The 26,831-nt window shown below is 42.7% G+C and overlaps 1 protein-coding gene across 1 annotated transcript; it reads right to left on the bottom strand.

Moving 5' to 3' along the window:
• Window positions 1-10,611: 10,611 nt before the first annotated feature.
• arsj (arylsulfatase family, member J) lies at window positions 10,612-25,824 on the bottom strand. Its single transcript, XM_023423782.2, has 2 exons — window positions 24,973-25,824; window positions 10,612-12,634 (listed from the first exon to the last, which is right to left on the bottom strand). Exons 1-2 carry the CDS (start codon window positions 25,281-25,283, stop codon window positions 11,242-11,244), a joined length of 1,704 nt encoding a protein of 567 aa, XP_023279550.1. The 5' UTR covers window positions 25,284-25,824; the 3' UTR covers window positions 10,612-11,241.
• Window positions 25,825-26,831: the final 1,007 nt, after the last annotated feature.

Genomic DNA, 26,831 nt, shown 5'->3' with positions numbered 1-26,831 from the left:
TCCTGTCCAATAAAGGCACAAAAGCCCAAAAAAATATACTTTAAAATGGTTTTGTCCTGGAGACCCTCTCCCTTCCTTTATTCATAGTAACATTAACATTTTTTCATTTTAGTTGATATTTGCAGTTTCTTAGTCCAGCATTAATCCTTCAAATAAAAATAGAACACTTCTTTATTTACTTTGGCTGTCTTAAAAATCTCTTTTGATTTTCAACAGTTTATTTCCAGGAGGCAGTTATTATGTTTTCATAAAGGCTATTTATCTTAAATATTCCAAATCTCTGGAGTCTGTGTTTTTATAGTGTTTCTCCTGGCTCTTTCTCTTTTTATTGTGTTTTATCTTAGCTTTTACATTTGTAAGGCACTTACAATGTGTGTTTTTCTTTATTTTGACTACACTGTAGAACTACACTGACGACATCAGAACTATAAACTATGGTTTAGGTTTCCACAGAGAAGGAGTGAGTTGGTGGAGAACCAGAAGGTTGGTCAGGCCTCATGAGCCTCTTCTCCCCATGGAGAATGCAAAAGTCCCTCAAGGTTTACACCACCATGTGGCGTATGCAATGAACTCTGATTTAGAACTCAAACACAACACACTCAGGACATGTCCCCATAAAATCACACTGAACTGCATTTAGTTAGGATTATTTTGTTGTTTGACAGTTAACTGATGAATAACCTCAGGTATCAGTCAGGACAGTTCACTGGGCTGGAGTCAGGAAATCAGTCATGTCTACATTGTAATTTTTTTTCCTGTTATGTTTCTTTTTTTAATTCTATCTGTGCAATACAGCGAAACAAAACAAGTGTAGACAAGTACAGGGACACAAAAACAGCCACAACAAAATATGCAGTGAGACAAAGACTAACGACAAAGACAAAGGAGACAGAAGAAACTGAGCAATACAACATGAATTCAAACTGGTGGGTCTGTGGTCCACAAGAGACAACAGAGAGAGAGCCAGGGTTACCACTACAACTGTCCCCACACACATGGGAACAGGGGATTAGGTGTTGAGTTGTGGTGTGTGTGTGCGTCACTGTGTGTGTGTGTGTGTGTGTGAGTGTGTGTCTGACAAAGCAAAAACTGAATCTTAGCTTTGACACTATACATTTAGCTCAGGAGCAGTTTCTCTTTCGTCTTTGAGATGTCATCTTCATCCCTGACTGCCCAGTCAGGCTGGACAGGCAGCTCCAGGTGAGAGTCCTGCTTGTTCCAAACAAACCTCTTCCATTTCAGAATGACGGAGGCCTCTCTGTGCAGCAGTACAGGTGTGGGTCTGGCAACATCACGTCCACCACAGGTGGACTCCAGGTAAGGTGTAGAAACAGTTCAGAGATAATCAAGAGGCAAGTGTCTGAATACTTATGTCAATGTCATATTTCAGTTTTTGAGTTTGAGGGGGATTTTATTTTTCACCATGAGACTGCAACGTAACAAGAGAACAAACTGACTGACTGCATTAAGAGATGTTGATTGGTCACTAACTGACTTCAAGACTTGTTTCTACGTGTCACTTATAGAATCTAATAATAGACAAGCTCATAATGTATTTGATTTTAAACCACCACGTCTAGAAGGTGATCGCAAGTGATTGACAATAATTAATCACAAAAACCACAGTTTGCGAGGAGCCAAATAAATGTGTCGGATCCAGAGGTTAAATCTCATGGATTAAGTAAAACTCAAACCAGGCTGCTCTCATCAGAGACGTCACTGAGTGTGAGTGAAGTGGGCTGGTAACCAGACTGTAGCGTAATGATGGAGTGAAGAGATAGAGAAGCAACTGCTCTCCTCGCTGTGTCCAGTTTTAATACGACCACACCAACCAATCAGATATAAGTAAACTTTCATTATTTGAATGTGGCATGTTTATGATTGGTCAAATGGACAAGGACAAAATAAATACTTTATTTCTTTAATTTTGGGATGCAGCGGGATGATTTGGTGGGGCACTCAGAAATTTGTTGGGGCATTGCCCCCCCCCCCGACCCCTGTCCACCGCTGAAAACACCTACAATGGGCACGTGAGCATCAGAACTGGACCATGGACCAATGGAAGATGGTGGCCTGGTCTGATGAATCACATTTTCCTTTACATCACATGGCACCAGGATGCACTATGGGAAGAAGGCAAGCCGGCGGAGGCAGGATGATGTTTTTGGGCAAACCTTGGGTCCTGCTGTTCATGTGGACGTTACTTTGACCTGAATATATACAGTATATATTCACTGAGCCTCAGCCTGACCCCTCCCTCCTCACCCGAGGGAGAAAATGAGTGAAATGGAAAGATGAAAAGAGTAGGTGGTTTGTGCTTGTGTGTGTGTGTGTGTGTTTGTGTGTGTGTGTGCGTGCACATGTTTGTGTCTGTATGAATTGGGATTAACTGTAAATTCATGAAACTGTTGCCAAGACTTGTAAAACCTGCTGCTTTACATTTGGTGAGCTGATGGACAGATCTGTGATCTGTTGGATTGCCTTCTGGTACATGACAGGAAGAGGGCGCTGTTTCTCCACTTCACGCTCATGGCTGATGATGAATGCACAGAAATCCTGGTGGAAAAAAAAATTAAAAACACTTCCAATATGGGGAGAAATCATGGTTTTACACACTCAGTGATGTGAGGCTATCAAGTGTGAGCATCATGATGTCACTGACCACAGTGTCCCAGCTGCAGTCCTCCGCTTAGCGACTGCTCCATGTTAGATTCTGTTGGTGCTGTTTTCTAACAAGCAGCCTTTTGTGTATAAGTCTGCACAGTTCACTTGTTTGCCAATGCAAGCAGTAGTTTGCTGATGTATAAACGGGGAGTTGTCTTAAACATGCAAAACCGTATATTCAAAAAAATCTAACATAAAATAATGACATTAGAAAATAACATTAGAGGATATAATCACTTTAAAATGGAACAGTCATCAATGTATCACACAAACATAACCCTGCATCCTTGTCCCTTTCTTTTAGTAGAGCAACTATTTGCTGCATCGACACAAAGAACAAAAGTACACAGGAGGATGGGACCCCCCCCCCCCCCCCCCCCCCTTCAGCTCTCAGGTGGTCTCATATCACTCACTGTCATTAAATACACAGTGGACTTAGATTTTGGATTATATTGTAACATACAGCGATACATTTTTCCTCTCTTAGTCTTGGCCGGAGCAGCAGACGGCATGTGGAGTTCATATAAAGAGAGGATCCAGCGTTCCCATCTGGAGGTGGGAGCGGCTGGGAGGGAAGGTGACCGTGAGGAGCCAGGAGGCTGCAGGAGAGCCGGCTCCAACTGCTACAGTAAAACTCCTCACACTGGCTGGAGTGAGTTTGACACGTGGGGTTTTTCGATTGGCCAATAACACTGGAATATCGCCGCTGTTTTTCACAGTAAAAGGAACGTATATGTGTAAATATGACTGGTATGTCAGTGTATTGCATGTGTGTGTGCATTTTCTACACATGATAACGTGCAGATCATCTGTCTAAAATGTTTTCAGTGACACATGCTGAAACTGCTTTTTGAGAAAAGCTTCTGATCATGAACTTTTCACTTTATCTCTGTCTGAAAGGCTCTTTATAGATATTTGTCTGGAGTGATTAAATCATATTAATTATACAACAGCCAACGTTTTAGTCACATTATTTAACATTTAGTGCTGTCAACGTTCACCAGTGCTGAGAGCTACATGAAGCTCATATCCCTGGATACCAGTAAAAGAGAGCACAGACTGTAGGTGGCACAGACTGAGGTAAAGAGTGAAAGATGTTGTGCTCGTCCTAAGGTTGTCCTTGGGCAAGACACTGACCCCGATGTATCATGGGTGTGTGTATTCGCACATGTATTTGTGTATTTACAAAGCCCCTCTTGAAAAACTTCTATATTGACTTCTAAGTCTGGTCCACTGGACCACGTGACACCGGGACTGATGCTCCACGTCCCTTGAGTTCATACTGAGTTTGCAAGAACCGACCACCTGAACTCACCACAGAGCAGGTTAAAAATGAATTTGTTGGTACGTCTTGGTCATTTTAAATTCTTCATCTCTGACCTGTTCATTTCTGTTTGTACCTGTTTAATTCATTCTTGTCATTACCTTACTTGTATTAATTGAATTTATATGTTTGTTTTAATTGATGTTCTTTTTTAATTAATATGTGGGCTTTACCCTCAATGATTTTCAATGAATATGGCTTCAATTGTAAAGTGCTTTGAGTGGTTTATAAGTCTAGAAAAGTGTTACATAAGTGCAGTCCATGTATCCATTTACACTGCTATGTAGCTGCAGCTAACGTCTGTAAAGAGCGACTGCTCCAACAGTTAAGTTTGCACAAATAAATTTTGCTCAGTGTCAAACCTGAGTGCATCGTAAAACATGTGTTTTTCCCCCGACAACAGTAATGTACAACATCGGTGCCAAAAACTGCCCTTTAAAACCAACAATATTACTGCTGTTAAAGCCAGGTGTTGTTGGAACAGACGGTCTGACTAAACAAGAATAATCATTTCCACTTTTATCAAGTGCACTTTATCCATTTGGTCATTTAGATGAAAGTGTTACCAATATACGGTTCACCCATGTAGAGAGAAGGATTACTGTCTGCTGGAGAACAAGTTCAACTTCAAACTGTACATGTGAGCGTGAGTAACCTTCAGTTCTTGAGATGATGGAAGTGAGTCACAACTACAGACACACGTTCACATTCTTCCACTTATAGTCATATTCATGTGGAATCTGAGAGCGTAAGAGGTCGAACAACCACCAGAGTAGATCAGTCACATCAGTGTCATATGACAGGTGGATCACACTGAGACCAGTATTTGCTTTTTAAAACACTATCAAACCAGTGTCGGTCTCGTCCTGACTGTACACACACACACACACACACACACACACCTTCCACGTTCCTCCAGGAAGAAATAAATCAAAAGGTCATCCTCAGTCTGTAGTCATGACATCACAAAACTACAGTCCAGCATCGTCCCACCTTCCATTGCCTCTGATTTCCCTCACACACCCTGGCATGTGACAAGTGGAGAGCTTTAAAGTCTGGTAGCTGAAATGTATCCAGTCTTTTTTCTCCATTACTGGCAGAGAAGAAGAAGAAAGGAGGAGGTCTGTGGAGGACTGGGTTTCTGCCAGTACAGTGAACAGCTGAGTGGGCCGGTGTGACAGCAGATGGGAGGAATCAGGAGGAGGCTGCCCAACCTCCCTGCACGTACAGTGAGGGCCTCTGGAGCGCTGCCACCCCCTCCTCTTCATAGTATCTGTTTTTTCATTCCTTTGTCTTCAGCCTCCTTTGTGCAGCTTTTACAGCTCAGCTTCACTCACTTCATCCTTGTGCTTTTTTTGTTCAGACTTTACAATCAGCATTTGAGTTATATGTAATAATGTAATATGTACAGTGCAATGAGTCTTCAGACCTCCTTCACTTGTCAACATTTTGTTATGCTAAATGCTAAAATCGTTTGAATTCATTTTTCCATCATCAATCTACACTCAGAACAAATACCAATTACCAAACATTGACATAAGTATTCAGACATTCTATTTTCATCTTTAGCAGTGATTACAGTCTTGAGTCTTCCTGGACATGACATCACAAGCTTTGCACATCTGGATTTGGGAATTTCCTGTGACTCTTCTCTGCAGAACCTCTCAGGCTCTGTCAGGTTGGATGGGGGACATGGGTGGGCAGACATTTTCAGGTCTTTTCAGAGATGTTTGATTGGGTTCAAGTCAGAGATGTGGCTGAAACATTCTAACTAAGTAACTCCTGCATTGTCTTGGCTGTGGGCTTAGTGCCATTGTCCTGTTGGAAAGTCAACCTTCAGCCCAGTCTGAGGTCTGGACCCCTCAACCCTGTCCAGTCTGCCAGTTCCTGATGCTGGTTTCTGCTCTGATCTTCACTGTCAGCTGTGAGACCTGATACAGACAGGTGTGTATTTCTTCCCACATCATGTCCAATCAGCTGAGTTTACCACAGGTGGACTCCAGTCAAGCTGTAGAAACATCTCAGAGGTGATCAAGAGAAATGGAGAAACTTGAGCTAAACATCAAGTGTCATAGTAAAGTGTCTGAATACTTACTTACTTCACTTTGTCATTGTGGGACACTGAGTGTAGATTGATGAGGGAAAAGCATGTGAATATTATGTGAATATATATCATACACACTAAGAAATGAAAGTACAGGAATGAACCTAAAAAGGTACAAAGGCTTTGTCGCTCGCAGGGAACAACGCTGTACCTTTGAACACTGATACATTTTTGTACCTTCTTGGTACATTAGGGATACAGAAAACTACCCCCAGTGACAAAAATGTACCTTTATGTCCTGCTACAAAAATATACGCAGTGGAAAGGTACAGAATTGGTACCTTCTTTTTTTTCCCCAAGTCATTTTATGCCATTTTTGCCTTTATTTTGATAGGTGCAGTGAGAGAGAGACAGGAAAGTCAGGGACAGAGAGAGGGAATGACATGACGCAAAGGACCGCGGGTCGGACTTGAAGTCATGGCCGCTGCAGTTTGGACTGAACCCATGTGGTACACGCCTCACCAGGTGAGCCGTGGAGACGACCTCAGAATTGGGTCATTATGAGGTGCAGCTGGAGCGACATGTCACTCACAGTTACTTACCAAAATGTATTTTAAAAAACTGACAATTACAAATAATAAAAATCAACATTTTATATGTAAACTAATGCATTTTCAGTGTGTTAAGAAAGAGCAGCTTTTCAACATTAACTGAGTGCAACAAAGAGAAATTTCATTTTGGTTTCAGACACAAAACAGGAACAAAGTTCAGTAAAAGTACATTTACAAAATGCAAATTCACAACTCAATTAGATTAATTTGATTCAGCGTTTTACCACTGGGTTTGTGAGCCTGCCTCATGACCCTACAACATTATTACAACCATTAGAACAATGTAAAGACTAGCTGAAATCCCTGAAATGCACAGCCAGCTGTGTTGTTAATGAAGCTGATTAAATTATTCCCAGAACAAGAATTGAATTGAAATTGTCGCCTGTTTTATTACAACAAACCCAACTTTCTATTTAAATCGTGTGATCAGTGATTGGCAGCATCATCTGCCTGAACCTTCATCTTGTTAAAAGTATAATTATTACCCCTTGCTGTCAGCAATGATTTTGTACCTTTAAAATGAAACAAAGGTCCACAGTTCTCACCCTAATGACCATTTCATCACCTTACAGGATACTTTTCTGAAAAATGTATCTTTGGGTACAAAGAAAAAAAAAATCATCACTATCTGTAAATGCAAATGTAACAGTCTGATATTTTTTCTCATTGTGATTTCCAAACAGTGTTTCGCAGAGCTTCTTCTGGTGGTGCTCTGAGGCCTGTGTGTCACATCCAGTTGGAGTTGACGTACCACAGCTGGACCTTCACCTCCTCCTCACCCTGGTTTAAACTGCGGGTCACGTCATCAGAGCGAGATTGATTGATGCATAAACTCTAGTAACTTTTTTCAATGCACACAATACAATTAGAAAAACACACAGAGAGGCGCACACGTACACTGCCTCATGCTCATTGTATAAATATTAATCAAACAGGGATGTGATTGTGTGCAGCTGAGTAATGAGGGAGAGATAAACATTACATCAGCGGCAGGTTCAGTAGGTCTGAAGTGGTAGTTTTATTTGAGGCAATGTGAAAATTAAAGTTGCTATGTTATGTGATTAGAATGCAGAGCTGCACAAATCTCTGTTACATTTTCAGATAATTGTGGAACAAGTGAACCCGCTACTTACGTACTCGCATCACTCCGCAGTTCCCCTCAGCTCTGTGAGGCTTTTGAGCGTCTTTCAGCTCATTGTCTTCATCTTCCCACCCCTGAGTGTTTTGTTGATGTTCAGCCTCACCACTCTCATCAGCAGCAGGCAGCTGTTTTTAGCAGAAAAAAGCCTTTATAAACCTACTGTACACTTTCTGCCCAGCATCAGGCAACAGAAGATCAGCAATGTTAAAATGCAGATGGCAGAAGAGTCTTCAGAGGTGGAGGAGGTATCAAGACGACGACAGGCCTGGGGGTTCAATACTAATGATAGATGGACGACACTGTGTTTGTTTGAAAGACCCAGGTCTTCCTTGCGACACAGCTGCTGCACCAACCAAAACCCCACAGGTCTGGACTTGAGCAAAACCTTTGAGGACCTCTGCTGAGCAAAGCAAGGAGAGAGGGAGGAGACAGACAGGATGAAAAGAGCATGAATAAAGCATTACACAAAGAATGACAAGAATAAAGAGAAAAGGAAACAGTCTGAGAGTCTGCAGGGGAAATGAGAGGAGAGGATGAATACAGGCAAATACCTAACACAATTAATGAGAGGAAGAAGAAGACATATGAAGATATTAAGGGAGGGGTCCTGGAGAGGAACAAAATGGGGCCATATGTCATAAACTGGATGAAGTGAGAGTGCTAGACCTCTGCTGAAGGTTCCAGTTGTGCATGGGTGAAATTGCTCATTACAGGAAATCTCCATGTCTGGAGAGTGACGAGCAGCCGAGAGAGACTGTCCATAAATTTACTGCTGTCTTTTCTCAGACACCTGAACTTTTCTAATCGGCTTCAATAAATGTCAGAGTTGCTCTAACTCACAGAAGCGGCCCTGTAATTATAGTACATATATGTATATTTTGCAGTAGGTACTATTTGCACTGTGTACATGTGAATGCTCATGATTGGTGCGGGAAAAGGAAGCATCATCTTTGTCATTCTGGCACATTTTAGGCCTCTTCCTAGGCAGGACTTCCTATGACATCACTAACAAACATGACAGCAGCTGTTTCATATGCTTGTACAATCACTTGAAAAAAAAAAGTCTCTACTACCTCTTACAAATGGAATGTCCCACTTTTGCCAAGTGGCTGCAGTGCACAGCCCTGCAGAGTGTAGAGCTGTGAGTAGATGCATTGCAAGCGTTAAATGTGTTCTGGCATTTTGGGTGGTGTTCACAAGATATTTCATAGGCTCTGTATTAATTCTGATTCTTTTGGACAACAGCTGCTTGATATTTCTCTGCTTTTCCATCACTTGACTTTAGGACAGATACTTCAGAGCTCAAGTCTGGCTGAGTCATGTTTCGAGTGTAGCTCTTGGCAGTGAGGTGGTCGGCTCTTTCCACTTGGCTACACATGAGTTGACTAATTTGCACCTTGATCATGCAAGAACCTAAACTATGTTTCACACGGTGCCGCAGCTAAAAGAAAAGCAACACAATCCCGCAAAGTCATATTCCTGCACTTCGCTTTGGTCAAAGCTCTCTTTGATCCATCAGGTTTATTTTTTCCTATCATTCCCTATGAGCACTAATGGGCATTGTTAATGTGAGGCGGCAGGACGAGAGAGCTTGATGTATTGCCTTACAGTTCAGTTACAGGGAAAAAAATGCCTTTAGTTTTTCCCATAAGACGGAATCTAATGCCCATAACTGAAAGCAAATGTGAATTCCCAGAGAATCCAGGGTTTAACTGTTCCTGTGGCCCATGGGAGAGGAAATTCAGCACGATGCAATGAAATAAGAATCTGATGTATAATTCTCAGCTGTAGCTCATAATATACTGAGGGCATGGCTTGTTTTTTATGGTCAACGGTAAAGCTGAGCGTACCCAGGTAAATTCTGGTCCCCATGGGCACAATCTGGTTTGAAGACACAAATCAATGTGAGGGAGCTGAGGAAAACCAGTGCCATTAACCCAACTAGACCTCACCTGCTTTGGATTTACAGGGGGAAAGATGGAGAGACCCTCTTCATATCAGCATAGGCTGTTAACACAAACGCTGCTGTGAAAGTTGAGTCAGTGCTTGAAAGGTCTGAGGTCATAACTTGGCTCTAAGTGCAGTGCTGAGGCAGGGGGATCCACGTTAGTGTGGATGGGAGGGATGTGCAGTGTAGCCTGGCACTCTTTCCATGGGAAAGCCCCTCTCTCTCTCTCTGGAGCTCCTGTTGTTTAATGTGTCTGTAACAAATTTTGAGCTTTCACATTGTACTAGAGCCATTGACTTACATGACTCTTGAGAGCTGCTTAGTTAGCCAATTAAAAAGACAAACAAACAAGCTAGGGAGTCAAATAAAAAACAAAACAGAACATGTTCCATTTTGAGCATCTATAAATCTTATAGTTTGGAGCACATTTAGAAGTCATTTAGTGTCATTAAAACAGCTAATTGGCCTGTAAAGTTCAACAAATGATCCACTAGCAAAACTCGAGAACAGTTCGAGTCAGTGAGTTTGGAGAGTGTTTACATGGATGCCAAGCAACAGACACATGAAAAATAAAGTTTTAAAGATTATACATTCTGTTCACTCTTGTTTCATATCTCTTGTTCAGGACCATGACTGATGAGGCCGGTATTTTTTTAGGACTACAAGAAAAGCAATTAGGTCTTTATCACCAGTCAGATCCCACTTCATTGTATTTTCCATGAATACATGTACTTAGTGGCTACAGCTCAGCCTCTACAACTGAGAGATGTTCAAACTTTTCCAGTAATATGGGTACTTACTATCATCAGAATAAAGGAAATCTGGCTGTAGTAAAATTCCAACCAGACAGAGCTTGACAGATTGCAGGAGACAAAGAGCTTTGTTTCTTGGGCTTTTATTTTGTTAATTGGAGCTTTTATTTTGTTAGTTTGTCTTACATTCAGGTTGGCCTGGTGCCAGACCAGACATCATCTAAAAGAGGGAAGAAAATCTATCATTCTTTAGTTCAGACAGACTGTGCTTATCAAACCAACGTACAAAAACTCACACATCACATAAATCGAAACTGTTACCACGACAACTGCATCGATGCAATCAACAACATAACGTAACTATGTCTTACATTAATTCTCTGTCACCAAAATTTATGGTAACTGTCTATGAAAAATGATTTGCTACTCTATGTGAAACATGAATCTACAGAACAATCCAAAGGTGACAACAGTTCAAGCATGCAACACAATCTAGAAAAATAAACATTCTATAAATGCCCCTAATGTCAACAGAAGGTCTTTACTGTGTCCAGGCAAAACAGTAGTGTTTCAGCGAATGGATCTCTTCCTTATTCGCTGGAGGCATTTCAAAAGGTCCATTTGTGTTTTTCATAAAGTATAAACTGGAGTCAAACTAAAACTAACTGGAGTCAGAGAGTCTGAAGAGGACGATCCTGAAGCAGGAAGTGTCAATCCCTGAGAAAAGGCAACTGAAGTCTTTCACAAATGGGGTAAACTATTCTACCTTCCTTTTCAGCTTTCTGTTCTTTGATTTCTTTTTCCACCTTCTTTTTCCAAGATGGTTATTAAACAAATTATTGTATCTCTCATCCTCCTCTTGCATCTCCCGCTCATCTTTGTACCAGGGTCCCCACACGCCCCCGTTGTACTGAGGGTTAGAACGCATGTCTTTGGACGGGTAGCGTACCGGCACTGCAGTCTTGTTGTACTGCGCCAGCCGCATTAGCATCTTCTTCACTATGTGTGGGTAGCGCTGAGACAAGTCCACTCTCTCATAAGGGTCGGCTGTGATGTTGAAAAGCCAGATGGATTTGCCCCGGTCCCAACGGATGCGCTCATTATGCCAGCGATTGGTTAGCCGCTGGTTGGAGAAGGTCTGTGGGGGCACCCAGTCGCTGTAGCCAGGAACACCTGTCAGGAGCTTCCAGTGGCCCACCCGGAGTGCAGCCTGGATGGCTGTGTTCCATAAACCATACCCGGCCTTCCATGAACCATTCTTGGCTTTGATGTAGATTGGGTCAATGTTATGAAGAATGTCCTGTCGAGGTGACGGACGGCCTTCACTGATAGCCTCCCAGACATCGTACCCATCCAGATTTAGATCTTCGTCTAAAGTCCCTTCACCCAGTGTCACCAGTGTGGGGAACCAGTCAGTGATGTGTACCAAAGATCGACATTTTGTCCCTTTGTTCACCAACAAGGGACTGTGAACGAAGCCCACTGCCCTGATGCCTCCCTCCCAATAGGTGGCCTTACTCCCTCTAAGGGGCCAGTTGCTTCCACCAGCTAACGGCTGGCCCCCATTATCAGAGGAGTACACTATAACTGTGTTGTCATAATAACCGTAGCGTTTTAGCGCTAACGTGAGGTTGTGGATGGCTTCGTCCAGGCAGGACACCATGGCAGCATATTTACGTCTATGCAAGTTTGGAATGCCCTTGTAGCGCTCGAGGTAGCGGGCAGGAACCTGCAGCGGGGAATGAACTGCCTGATAGGCTAAGTAGAGAAACAAAGGTCTGTGAGGGTTGTGATTTGCTAAGATGTTGACTGCCTTTCTAGTAAACATCAAAGTGGAGTACAAGCCACGGTCCTGTTCCCAAGCTGCCTCCTCCCCTTCATATAGATCATAACCACACATACCGGGTCCTTCACATTTATAGTGACTGTAGTAGTCCCCGCTTCCTAGCAGAGAGCCAAAGAAAGTGTCAAAGCCACGCTGGGTGGGCAGACAACCACGCTTGTAGAAGCCCAGGTGCCACTTGCCCACCATGTGGGTGGAGTATCCTGCTTGCTTGAGCTTCTGGGGCAGGGTGACATTTTCCAGGGGTAGGCAGTTGGGCTGGGTAGCTCGGATGATGGAGTGCTGAAGGCCTGTGTGGATCTGATACCTACAAAATAAAAACAGATACCACCCCATCAGAGACATGACAAATTTTTACAGAGATCTGCATCTTTGTAGAAAATACCTGAAGAAAGTGTGATTACTGCAGGGACATTTTCCCCTTGAAACATACAGTCCATGTTACTCAAAACTAAAAAGGTCTATAGCTAATACTGTAAGAAGTGAGTTAATTACTGTGACAAGCACGATCCATGATGATTCAGGCGGCCATGAAATTACACGCAATTATGTCTTTGCTTCCTCTGGGGTTGGGTGATTGGTGAATATATATGGCAAATATATCAGCTATGAATGATGGTTGAATCCATCACCGATTGGTCTTTTTGGGCCATTTTATGGGCCATTCTTATTTTGCATATTCAATGGTCTGCTTCCTTAAGAATTCATTTCAATAAGTAATGAACCTGTAAAGGACAATTCAAAGTGTGTGCTAATAGGAACTGGCAGTTGGAGTTGAGCCATATTATGCACATTCTGGTTGAACTGATTTCCATCTTTCACAAAACAGGGCAGTGACAAAATGAGGCGTCTGTAATAGGTGCTGTCTGATCAACTGATCAGCTGAAAAGAAAGGTCAACACATAAATCATATTTTGGAACTAAACCACCCTAATTATCTAATAGCACGTCATTGCCACCTCTGTTCACTCAGAAACTGCAAGTGGAAACGTACATATGACGGCAACTTATTGCTTATCAAAGATCTCACTGTGATTTATTTAATTGAAGAAAAGTAGCCTATAGGCTGTAATGTTTCAGTAAAGTTTCATTTTCAGCAATTGCCGAATGTTGGGCTGACAGTGGCCAGCTGGAATTGTAAACATGTTGCCCAACCCTACTTTCTTCCTGTAAGTGACAACCTGGCTATATTTCCAAAAATGCTGAAAAACCTGCCTCTGTATTATTTACTCACACTGTCAACAACCAACTCACAAACTGGTCGAGACATGATAACAGGACCTGCTGCATGAGTTTACTACCTGAATACTGAATCTTTGTATTGGAAATTAAACACTGATACATTCAATCCAACTGTAATTACAATGGACCCCGTCCAAAGCAAACACATTTGAGCTGACAGACGCTTATAGGCTGGCAGAGTAATGTTCAGCTGACATGTAACAGTGCGGTGAAAGGAGTCGGATGGCTAATGGTGGGTGGAGGCGGGAGGCCCAGAGCAAAAACAGTAGACTTGTCACTCAAAGCCAGACAGGAAGCAGAGCTGTGACCTGTAGCTAATGATGCTGTGACAGCCATCTTGGCAGCTAGCTGACTATTGAACTAAGTGAAGGACATACACTACAGTTTGTATCAAGAGACTTTGATATAAAATGCAAATGAAAAGATTGAAGTGCTTTTGGGAGAGCAGGAAGGATGGAGTCAGCCGTTGTCTGCTGTACTTTATTTGACTTTTATTGTCATTTAGCACAGAATGATCATATGACAGTATATCTGCAGGCATTTCATAGAACTAAACACAAACACCCCCCACCCATTGGATTTTGAACACTTTCCCATTCCACACGACCACATCATCAATTACTCAACCACTGAGAAATTCACCAATGACAAGCTTTGAGAGACATTTCCAAAGTGATGTCATTTTGCTTCCTTGATAAGCCTGATAGAAGCAAATTAGTAACAACACTGAGTGCTATATATTGTAAAATGTGACCTCTTAAGTAGATTTGTCTGCTAGATTTCTACTCACATGAAGGCGGGTTACATCTGTCCCTCATTACAGTGCCTCAATGAACCTCAACAGTTGTAGCGCACTCACAGAAATGTAATTCAAAGTATCAAAAATTACCACTGAATGCTTTTGTTAGATGAAAAAATGATTAAAAACGTGTTTAAATTCCACAGAATGAGGCATTAAAAGAAGTTAAGACCAACATATTAATTGCTGATATCAGTATACACATCAGCTGATATCAGCATATAACATCGGCCGATAAGTAGCAGGAAAACGAAACAGAAATTCAAAAGATTTACATAGTTCGTCCATCAGAGAGAATCGTTTAAAACATGTTTGTTTAAGTAAAATGATATGAGCTCACATATCCTCATATCATCATCAGCCTGAAGAATCTAGTCTTGGTCAGGCTTTAACGACAGCATTGTCTAGGTAACAGTACAAATTCAGGCACTTCACACATCCATTTGGTTCCTTGTAACTGAGACCCCGACCAGGAACCCAAGCTGGGCTGGGCCTAAATTATATCCAAGGAAAAGATAAATACCACTCACATAACATGTTAATTAGTGAGCTGTGGTATACTTTTATTAATCAATAAAAGATGTGTATCTAATGTCTAAGATGTGTGCACTAAATAGAAAGAAGATGCACAGACTGGAAGAAGACTCGTGACTGGTGGGAGATAAGGCCCCAAAATCCATGACAAGTATTCAGAAGACAATTAAAAGCCTAAAAAGCTATTTCTAGTTAAAAAAAAAGAAAAAGAAACATGGGCTGACATCATCACATGTACAAAAATTAGGGTGGGGCAATTGGATCTGGGCAAAAGTATAGGTCTTTTTGAATTTATAGCCAGAACATAAAAAAACAACTGGAACATGATAATAAAACCTGGAAATAATGGTAGAACATTTCCAAAAGAGTGTAAAACACGGAGGTACCTTGGATCATATACTCCACAATAGGTGGAGACCCCCCAGGAAACATAAGAGGATGTTTGTCGGATTCTGTTTTAGTGTCTGTGTTCATGAATCAGCCTCAGTTTGCTGTATTTTGTTCGAAGTACAGTAAATCCAAGAATTATACTCCACTCTTCATTGCCTCTGTGTGCGTTTCTTTATTCTTAAGGTGTTTCTTTAATTCCTTGGTTGAAATAATATCGTCATAAAGTTGTGTAATAGAAGACCTGAAGAGCCACTGGCCTGCCTGAAGAGTTCTGCTGTGACAGATCTTTAAAGGTGTTAGGGAAATTTTGTAACCTTGGACAGAGCCAGGCCAGCTGTCTCCCCTGCTTCAGGTCTCCAGGCAAAGCTAAGCTAGCCCAGAAAGAAAGAAAATGAGTGAATTTTTCAAGATGTTGAAATATTTCTTTCAGTCTAACTTTCAGCTTGATTCTGTTTTATTGCTACAGGTCCCAGTCTTTAAATTGAATCCCAAATTGATTCAAGCTTCCTCAGCTCTGACCATGTGGTAGATCTGAATCAGAGTGAGAGTGTGAGCTGTGAAATGCTCGGAAAAAATGTTTGCTACTCCTTTTGAGGCGGATGCTGTGTAATTGGTGGTCCATCACACTGCTGCCAGAGGCAGTGTTCTCCTTCTATTTGGATCATGTCTAATTACACTCCGTTTGGATCAGCTCTGGGTCCCGCAATCACAACTATGAACTGTGGGATTACTGGTGTGACTTTATAGCGGCCAAGTCAACTTTATCATTACTGAGACTGTGACTGTGTTTTTGTCCCACAGCTGGGAAGCAACTCTCCGAGGACGAACACAAGGGGCTCTGACTTCATTTCTGTCTGACTCCCCTCGTCTGCTTTGAGTGAAAGAAAGACACCCAGGAGACGACTGATGCAACCAGATGCCTCTTCACCTTCTCCCCTCTCTTAGCGCTCCCTAGCTCTCTCCAGAGGTTAGCGGTGTGCAGTCAGGCTGTCACCAGGGAGAGGGAGTGAAAATAAGTGTCTGGTTTAGGTTTCCACGGAGAAGGATTGAGTTGGTGGAGAACCAGAAGGTTGGTCAGGCCTCATGAGCCTCTTCTCCACATGGAGAATGCAAAAGTCCCTCAAGGTTTACACCACCATGTGGCGTATGCAATGAACTCTGATTTAGAACTCAAACACAACACACTCAGGACATGTCCCCATAAAATCACAGACTGAACTGCATTTAGTTTTTTGATGACCAAATGGGACAGTTCACTGGACTGGAGTCAGGAAATCAGTCATGTCTACATTGTAATTTTTTTTTCTGCTATGTTTCTTTTTTTAATTCTATCTATGCAATACAGCGCAACAAAACAAGTGTAGACAAGTACAGGGACACAAAAACAGCCACAACAAAATATGCAGTGAGACAAAGACTAACGACAAAGACAAAGGAGACAGAAGATACTGAGCAATACAATATGAATTCAAACTGGTGGGTCTGTGGTCCACAAGAGACAACAGACCAACTAAAATCACCTCCTTGTGGTTCTCTTCCTCCTCCACTCAGACTAGTTCTGAGTGATGGCTAAAAAGAGTTTTGTGCAGTCACACTGACCTTTACCTTTGACCTTTAACCATCAGTTCATCCTTGAGTCCAAGTGAATGTTTGTGCCAAATTTGAAAAAGTTCCTTCATGGCATTACTGAGATATTGTGTCTAAGAGAATGGGACGGACGGATAACCTGAAAACCATGTCTCCAGCTCAGAACTGTCACCACACACAGGGGAACAGGGGATCAGGCATTGAGTTGTGGGATAAAGTGGGTTGATCATGTGTGTGTGTGTGTGTGTGTGAGTGTATATCCGTGTAGAAAAAAGCATAATAACATAATGGGGGTTAAGCTATCGCTCCCTAAATGCGTTATGAAATTACAGGTTATGAATTGGGACAAGCATGTGATGCAGGTCATCTGGCACAGTGAGTTATTAAAAAGACATTGCACAGACTCTACAGATGTAAGCTGTAGCCTCCACTGGCCGGTTTCCTCGGGGAAACCCTGACCATTGACCCACCTCATCACAATGTGTTTTAATGCCAGCTGCAGTAAATGGAGACATGCGAGGCAAACCTGGGGGCACTGTGCTGCTCTGTGATCTGCTAAAACAAAATGCCATCTAGGTTTGATGCCTCCAATACTTCTGGAAATCAAGTTAGGAAATTGTAATATTTACAACTTGGAAAACGGATTCCCAGGGATTCAAATCCGGTTCCCAGGACCTTCAAAATTTTTACCTCCCCAGGAAAATAATAGAGCACGGTTCTGAATTTGATACCTCTATCTGTTGTCTGAGTGCAGCTCAGTGAATACAGAATGAGACCACATTGGCCCCGGTGGGAGCCAAAAGAGAGTCTTGGTTTCATATAGCAATGAGAAGAGTTTCTTGTCACTTGGTGGTCTAGGCAGGAGAAGTCTGAAACCCAACTATAAACACACACTCTGGGAGACAGAGGAGGTTTTGTTGGTCTGTCATTAGAGGATGAGATTCAAATTCAATGAGCTAAGACAGGGATGGGAATGAAGGGAAGACGTAAAGCCAACATGTGTTTGTAGGTAAGACTACAACATCAACAAGTCAAACCAAGCCTGATATGGGTATGTGATTCTTCAGAAATAAACAAGCTTGTTTATTCCACTATTTTACTGAAAAAAATCCACATAATACATGATTAACTCAGAGAAGAGTGAGTACTCGTAAAAGAGTGTTCTTTCTGAATTTAGACTTGTTATTTGCCCATAAATGTCTGCTAAATGCCTCTTGGATGTATTACACTCCATTACCTACAATCTTCTTCTGCATTAATTCAGTTTATGGGGGATCATTTTTCTACTTCTGCCCTTCATTTGATGAACTTCTGCATCAGTTCCAGGACCTTGTAAAAAAAAAAAAGACCTTGTAAGTGAAAAGAAAGAACAAAACTGAAGACCAGATACATGTGCAGATTTATCAAGACATGCATGTGTGTGTTTCAGATTCGAGACCTACTCTCACAGCTCCTGCAGGTTTGGTGGTGTTCACATACCAAAAGGTTACAGCCGTGTAATGAGAATGTCATGCTAAGTGCAGCCTGTGATCCCTCCACAGATCAATCAAGCCAGCCTGAGGTCTTGACGGAGAACGGTACGAGGTGGAATGCAAAGACTTTCAAAGTATCCCTGTGTTGTTTCTCTTTGACATTCAATGGGATTCACAGTGAAACTTGGTCTTGACTTTGCAGGTCTTGGGGCATGTGAAGGACAGTTCTAGGTCTGAAAATAATGACTGCAATAACTGCTGCCCTCCAGAGACCTTCCTTCCTTCCCTGCAGTCTCTCCACATGTCATGTCCAATGTGACGGATTTATAGCTTCTTTTAAAACCAAGCGAGGCATGAATGGGTAGCCACAGTACAGGGGCCAAAGATCTGGGGTCAAGCTGCTCTGCATCCTTTATCCAACATGGATTCAAGCCACTCGGGCAGGAAAATAGTCCCATGCCTTATCACTCCAAAAGGGCGCTGTTGCATTCCTTGAGTGAAAAGCAGAGTTATGGTCTTAAACTCTGCTGTAATCACGCTATCTCCCTGGTTTATTTTCACAACCGCTGAGCCACAAGGCCAACAAATCACACACGCCATTAAATTCCAATCACAGAGCGCCGGCAATCATTCAAGTCCCACAAGACAAGTGCATTGGCCACTGCTCCAGCCACTGAGGTGGTGGAGGGTTCCTGAGTAGACCTTCTGCCCAAGCCGGGGCCCTCTCCTATATTCCTGCTCCATATCTTCCTCACACATGGTTCAAATAAGCAGCCTCAAACCAGAACTCTGCATTTAATCAAAGTCAGCCCACGAGTAGTTCGTCTTACTTAGCTCTTCCTTTCTGCAAGCTCTTCAATTACTGTCCTTGCTATCTTTGAATATTTCCCTTCACTTGTACCCCTTCCTTGGCCTTTGTGATCTCATGTCTTCTCTTCTAGACTCTTACAGGTGATTTACAAATCGTCTCCTGTCAAGACTTTCTTTTCCTCAAATTCAAACTCCAACTTCTCCACAAACTTTGCTTATTTGTCAACTCTAATATCCTCTCAGTCAGGTGGATCCAGGGTCCTAGGACAAACTGGTGTGGAAGTGAAAGAGTGACAGATCACTGAAACAACAAGAAAAGGGTGAGTGAGAGGCTAAGACGGGTCTGAGATAAGTGTGGACAGATGGGAAGTGTGAGAACAATTAGGAGACGGAGTTGTAGCGCGTGAGGAGCAGAGTGAAAAAGAGCTGCTTTAAGCAAACAAACAGCCCAACTCTCCTTGTGGTTCAGACCCGATTCACATCCAGAGGTCTATAATATAAAAGCGCATTGTTCAGGGATGACAGAGGAGCTTTTTGGAACCCAGCCACAGATGCTACAGATCTGCTCCTCATTGCCCTGAGAACCCAGAGCGCATTCATCATCTCCTGTTTGTTCTAGGATGGTGGCCCATTCAGTGCTGTAAGAGACTGATAATGAAATTTTATTTTATGGGGATTTTCGTTGCTGGACAAGAGCGACTGTGGTTAAACACCTGTGGAAAAGGTGAGTGGGGGAGGACTTCTTTACATTATCCTTGTCTGAGATGGAAATGCAGACAAGAAAACAGCTGGAATTTGCTGGTATTGATCGCAGGTGTGAAGCTGACCAAGAGTCAAGGAAAGATGCACAAAGGGTTAGAGAATCAGCTGCTGTTACTAGAGCTGAGAGGCATTGCTTATAACACACTGAACTTTCCAGTCTGGACAGGTAAGCTGACAGGGCTTTGGACTCCAGAAGCATATTTACTTAATTACAAAGATCCAAAACAGGTGAAAGGCTTTCAGAAACATTTATCTGCAATGTCATGTGCGCATTCCTCAAACAAGACGAACATATTTCTCTGTTAGGGGGCTGCCAGAGGAACAATCTCTACCCCCACCTTTGGCGATCCAGCTCTGTTGATGAGGACAGATCAGTGGGAGGGTTGTGTGGTTGAAGTTGGTTGTGGTGAACAGCTAGAAACTTGAAGGAAAGCTCTGACTTTAAGCTTCTAATCTCATCAGCGCAGCTTAAAGAAAACCAGACAGGTTGAAATTTTTCTGATGCCATGAGTTTCCCAGGGGGGGAACAGTGTGGAAATCTTTTCTCTAGCTCCTGTTGCTGGAAGGTTAGAGAACTTTGTTACGGTTCCAACAGCAGCTGTACACAACTACTGCCAGCTCCTTTTTTATCTTCTCTGTTTTAACATGGAGCCTTCATATGCTTCACTTCTGACCAAAATCTTGTCAACACACTGAAGACGACATTCTGTAACAATATGTCCTACTGATGAAAAGCTTGTGTCCCCCTCCAGGTGACATCCAGCTGGAATATGATCCTTTAAAACAGCTGCCTCAGGTCGCTCTCCATTCAGATCCATGAATTGTGTGTAGCTCCTGAACACTGTGTAACATTGCGTAGAACTGTACAGGCAGTATCAATACAACCTGTGTGGGGATGGGGTGATTTTCTTTTTTTCGTCGTCTGGTGGTGCAATCATTTTTACATGTGTTCCATCTAAGGCTCCGATCACACCGGGCAGACCGACCATGAAGCTGCTTTATTTCTCTGTAGCTGTTGAACATCTAAAGGAAATGGTGTGAACAGAGACATTTATTGTTTGGTGAATAGATCGGCCTACAGGCGACTGGGAGATCTCTTTCACAAACTCCACAACGATGATCATTCCCTCGTGATTGAGTCGTATCTTTTAAGTAATTCAGCATTGCGCAAGGTTTCAAAAACACTGCAGTGTAGAATGACAGCAGCCCTTTATGATTCTTTGTGATTTGGTCTAAGTGAGTTAGGAGCTCTCTCCACTACTTCTAACTTCTCCCAGACTTAGGTGCAACTTTTAGCACTAAGTGGCTTTGTGAATTACTCTGTTAGAAAAGTTAGTAGTCCTAAAGTTAGGACTGACACGCCCATTATTTGTGGTTTTCTCCTAAATCCGCAAGTTCAGAGCTACTTTTAGCCTTAAGATGCTTTGTGAATGCTTTTTGTTTCTTTTATTTGGTCTCCTCGTAGAAGAGATTCAGAAGACTGCGATATCTACCTCTGCGTTTTCCGCTGCGTTCACTCTGTCAAACCAGGACTGTGTCAAACAGGATGTAACGGGTCAGACAACCCGTCCAAAACACTCATCCAGGTTTTCTTCAAAACCCCACTGGTCCCTAAAAGTATTCCTGTTAAAAATAGCGATGGCATAATTCACAATGGGTGAGTGGACTGGTCATGTGAGGGTCATATCGTTGGTCTCAGGATGTTTATGTTGACCCTGCAGTCCTTTGGGTATATTTAGTCATTTATGAGGCAGGACAACCTGTCCATCTGGGTGACAGCTGAGAAAAACACAGACTGAGTGGACCATCAGCATAAAAAAAAAGAATGCCACAAAAAAATCTGATTGCGTGTGGTTGCCATGGTAACCAGTCTAAACAGCTTTTGTAAATTTAATTGGGCTCTATGAAGCACTGTTGTTTTGGGCTCAATCCTTTACTGAGTCTGATATTTGACATGACAGGTCTCCAGCTGACACAGGCTGCTGATGTTTGAATGTATACATGGATGGATGGTGTTCTTTCACTCAAATTCAACCACATACCCACTCTTCTGCAACCTTCCACTCAGGAATACAAGCCTGGAAACATAATTGAATCTACACCTACATTTCCACGTGGATGTTAGCTGAGTTTTTGTTGCACTTTTCTCATTATTTTCTCGGATCCTTGCCAGAAAACATTGGTGCCCAGCAAGCCTCCTCCTTTTAGCTAAGGAGCAGAACAGATGGTGGAGCCAGAGGAGGAGAAGCCCTGCAGAGCTGCATGTACAAAGAAGGAAACTGCTGATGTGAAACATTCTATAAGCAAACTACAAAGCCAGACCGCAACTGACCCCCCCATGATACAGTACACATTAACCAGCCTCGCCCACTAATATCTCTTTACAGCTTCCTTCTGCCCTCTAACATACTAAGTGGTTGCTAAGGTAACACTGCTGCTCCCCAAATTGGAAAAACTTAAAAATTAGTTTGACACAAATCTTAACTGAAGCCTCACTTACAAGCTTTTTCTGGAGCGACACTGTGGCCCCCCGTTCTCACAGAATCCTTCCATAATCATGCTCTAGGTTTTGGAACTACACTTCCCTTCATTTTGGAGCCAGTTAGTTAGATGCGGCCCAACAACCACACTAAGTTATTTTATGGCATAAACTGCCTTAATGTGACAAAATTATAACTCTGACTTCGGCCTGGATGCCAGTGTCGACTGGTTCAGCTGGGGGGGGGGGGGGGGGGGGGGGCGCTGCACCCCTTCTCCCACCAGTCCCTGATGGGGACGTCCCAATCATCATCTCTCTTATTTCCCCACATTTCCGTCATAATTGTCCCCTAACAGCAATTGTGTGTACAATACACAGTATGCTAAATGTTCAGTGGCTTTCATTAGCATTTAAATGAAATCTTTCTAGAGTTACTTAGAATTTTTTTTTCATTTTTCAAATCAAACATCTAGGACATTGACATAAATTACATTAAAATAAATTTCATAAAAATACCTGTGACAGCTACATTTATGGACTATGAAATTCTGCAGTTTGGTGGAAATATTGTAAAAATGTGTTACGTACAGCATCATTTCTCATTTTTTTAAAAATCCCAAAAGACAAATTAAATATTCCTGCCCAGTTATGATTTATTGTGAAGAATCCAGTGTGATTTTAGGCTCTAAAGCTTCCAACTGAATCCTTTTCCCTATAACCTATAAGCCATTTGTATAAATCTATGGTTTCAAGCCCGGAACAAGTCCCGTACAAGTCTTATCATACATCCATGAAGTCCTCTAGCACAGATCTGGCGCTGCATGATGATGAATGAACATGCAGCGCCAGATCCAAAATGCAGTTTGCTTGTTTTCATAGCCCAGAGGTATGATGGGAGTAACACTACTGTGCATATTCAGTAGGCTGCATAAACTTGGAAGTAACCAGGAAGCCAAAAACTTTTTGGCGTATGCGCCAGGTGAGCTATTCTCATAAGATTGAACAGGCACCATCTTTACATCTGGCATCCTGGTGGCACAGACTGGAGTGTCGAAGATAAGACAGCAGACATCACTGAAGATGCAAAAACACCACAATCTTATGAACAAGTTCATCCAAGACACACTGAGGACGAAGGAGAGAGAGAAGCCATCGCTAACTGCTAAGCTAAGCAAGCAACAGAGGGATAAGTGAGAAAGATTCTAAAAGAATGAGAGAGCTATGAGTGCTTGAGCAGAACTAGTGTAAATGCCTCTGCTGCTGCTGGTGAACAGGCCAATCAGCAGTCCTCTGGGCGTGGATAGATGCGTTTGTGCCCTGACCATGTGTCTATTAGAACATCTTACACTGCTAAAATGGCAGCTTGTCAGCGCTGGGCTGCTCTCTCTTTCCTCCAGCTGTTGGTGGATGTTTGTTTGGAATGTTTCTCTTCCTTCTATGCTGCACCATTCAGGTGCATATGGGGCCTTGTGGTGGTGGTGCTGTTATGCATGATGCAATGGAGGCCAGGAGCACACTGGATGTGCTGTGTGCACATGACGGCTGCAAAACATCTTGGTTAACAGGTTAGCCGTAGCTGTGTCGCGTGATCTAGAAATGAGGTGTGACCATAGACTGTAAATTAAGATGGACGTAGCCTCTGTGACGTTCTGAAGAGTGGGTTTGAAGCTCAGAGTGAGCTGCGCCACCGTTGCCATCTTGGCAGTACGTGCCTCCGCCCTTAACTTCCAGCTAATCCAAAAACGGGCAAGGAGGAGGGGGGGCGCATGTCGAGCAGAGATTTCGGTGCATGTCAGCTTGTGGCAAACATACGCTCACTCACCTGTCACTCAAAGCAGCCTTCAATATGCAGAACTATAACCCTAACCCTCAATAAAATGTAAACGAGTGTTAAATTCACCCTGCGTACAGTTGTCATGAAGGAGGAAATTAGCTATAGAGACCAAAACTGTGTTTTTTGTTCCAGACTGTAATCCATCATCTTCCGGAGGGAGTGCGGTTATACTGAGCAATGAAGAGCTGGGTTCAATTTTCTTTGTCATGGCAGTTGCTTCTAACAGTTATGAGAACATTGTGTTCACCATAGTCATTGTAAACAACATACACAAAATAAAATATCCATTCATTATCTAAACCTGCTTATGGGGCTGGAGCTGATCCCAGATCACATTAGGTGAGAGATTACTTAATTATCACATATCTGATTTCCAATTAGTTATAATGTCCATTACCCAGGGGGGAATGCGTCTGACCTTGTGTGTAATTGAATGCACCTTTATATCTTGTCAAATTGATGACCTCATCCTCCTGACACTCACTTGTATCTTATGTTGTAAAATCTTATCAAAATAAAAGCTTGACAAACTTTACTCTTTACTGCACTTCACAGCGGACTGGAGTAGGAGAGTACGATATGTATCACTTCTCTTTCTCCCTCTCTTAGAAAAGGGTTGGATTAGTCCTGATCATGATGATCAGCTGTGTTCTTTCAGCTGGTAACTGGGTCCAAGCTGATGTTTGTTAGATTGCTTGGAGCTCTTTCTAAGATACTGTTCTGAAATGCACTGTACCTGCCGGTCATGAGCTGGCTCCTGGAGGGGCTGCAGAGCGGCTGCACGTAGTAATTCTCCAGTTTGACTCCCTGCGCCGCCAGCCGGTCCAGTGTCGGGGTTTTGATCTCTGAGCCGTGGTACCCAACGTCCCGGAAGCCTTGATCATCCACCAGGATAAAAATGATGTGCGGTTGAGAGCTGGGCTTATCAAATTCATTTCCTCGGTTGCGCAGCTCCGCGTTCCAGTTTTCCCATGACATCTGAATGCTCCACGTCTGAGAAACGATGAAGCTGAGGAATAAACTCACCGGGATCCACAAGATAAACATGTTTCAGCCGGATTCAGAGCCACAGCAGCGGTTAGTGTTGGTCGGCGGGACGGTGCGTGCGCGCGGAAGCGTTTTGCACATGTTTGGGGGGAACAGCAACACTTGGAAATCGGGTTCTCACAGTGCACAGTCTTTTTCTCCGACCACAGTCCCACTGACAGCTTCGCGGTTTCGTGCAGAAAAATCAGAGGCGTCAATACCGACGGTGAATCCACGTGGAAACCGAACACATCTCCCGAGCAGCTGCTGTTTCCAAAACTAGTTCATTAAAAACCACACGGAGGTTTGTCACTGCGTTCAACCAGTCTATCATTCCTCCGACTGTGTGGTTGTGGCTGTTGTCAAAAGACGCGCAGAACTTCCAGAGTCCAAACAGACCGTGGAGCAGCTGGTGCAGAGTGTTGACGGAAGAGCTCCTCCATCCTGTCAGACAGCGGCCCCTTCACAGCTCACAGACACCGAGGACAACACGGCGAACACTTGATGTCCTCTTGAGGAGGCAGGTCCATGTGTTCGTCCTCTGCAGCTCCCCGACACTAACACCGTATCGACGATGCGTTCACGATCAATTGTAAAAAATTAGACTTTTGGAGATTTACCGGGAAGAAACGCAGCACACAGCTGTCATCTGGTTACAGTGTGATAATGATAATGTTTGGTTGCTGTTAATAAGCACTTCTTCTTTCTTTCTATGTAATTCACATTAAAAGTCAATCATATAAGATGTAACATTTGTTTTATTTTGGCATATTTTTTTCTCCCAAGGGTGTTACTCCATGATGTGGTCCTTCTGGACCTGGAAAACATCTAAACCTTAATTAGAACTTTTAAAGCTCCATATTTTCTTCTTCTCCTGTGTTTTATTTGAAGTGTTGATCCATAAGAAGATATATTTGTGGTTTTAAGAAGCAAAAACCATCTCAATTTAGTTTTACATCTCCTCCATAGGGCTTCTATGTGGAGCTCTAGTAACAACAGGTCAGTGAGCCAATCAGAAGAGAGGAAGCTCTGAGCCTATCTTCTGATAGAAAGAGAAACCAAATCCTGTAAGATTCGATTGTGGGTCTAGGTGGGCGGGGCTCGGCGCACGGCTTAGACTGCTTTGTTGTGACATCACAAAGTTCCAGAAGTCCTGACTGCTGGTTTTAAGGCTCAGTTTGTGAATACAGGCTGTGTGTATTTCTCTGTGGACTGAGGCTTTGATACTTTCACAGTATTAATATAGAACCTGGACCTGATCTATAATCAAACAACACATGGACAGAGACCTTTAGACTGTATGGACCTTTAACATGTAATAATAAAACGTTTGTAAGTGATGAAAAAAACTTTCAAAACCAATATTACAATATTACATTTATTATCTCAGATTATTCATGTGCAATCAACAGGCATACGATCTGGTCGTATACAGGACCAGATCACTAACCTGCTAATTTCACTAATCAATAATCATCTGTTTCCTGTGATCATCATCCTCCTCAAACACACTGGATGTGTCTGCACTGATTAGACTGACTGATCCTCATGGCGGCTGTCTTCCACAGA

The sequence above is a fragment of the Seriola lalandi genome, unplaced genomic scaffold, assembly GCF_002814215.2.
Source record: "Seriola lalandi dorsalis isolate HSWRI2012SDOR001 ecotype SW California unplaced genomic scaffold, Sedor1 jcf7180002054694, whole genome shotgun sequence".
In the NCBI taxonomy this organism is placed as follows: Eukaryota; Metazoa; Chordata; class Actinopteri; order Carangiformes; family Carangidae; genus Seriola; species Seriola lalandi.
The sequence above is the reverse complement of the archived record's forward strand: the minus strand, read 5'-3'. Positions and strand labels throughout refer to the sequence as shown.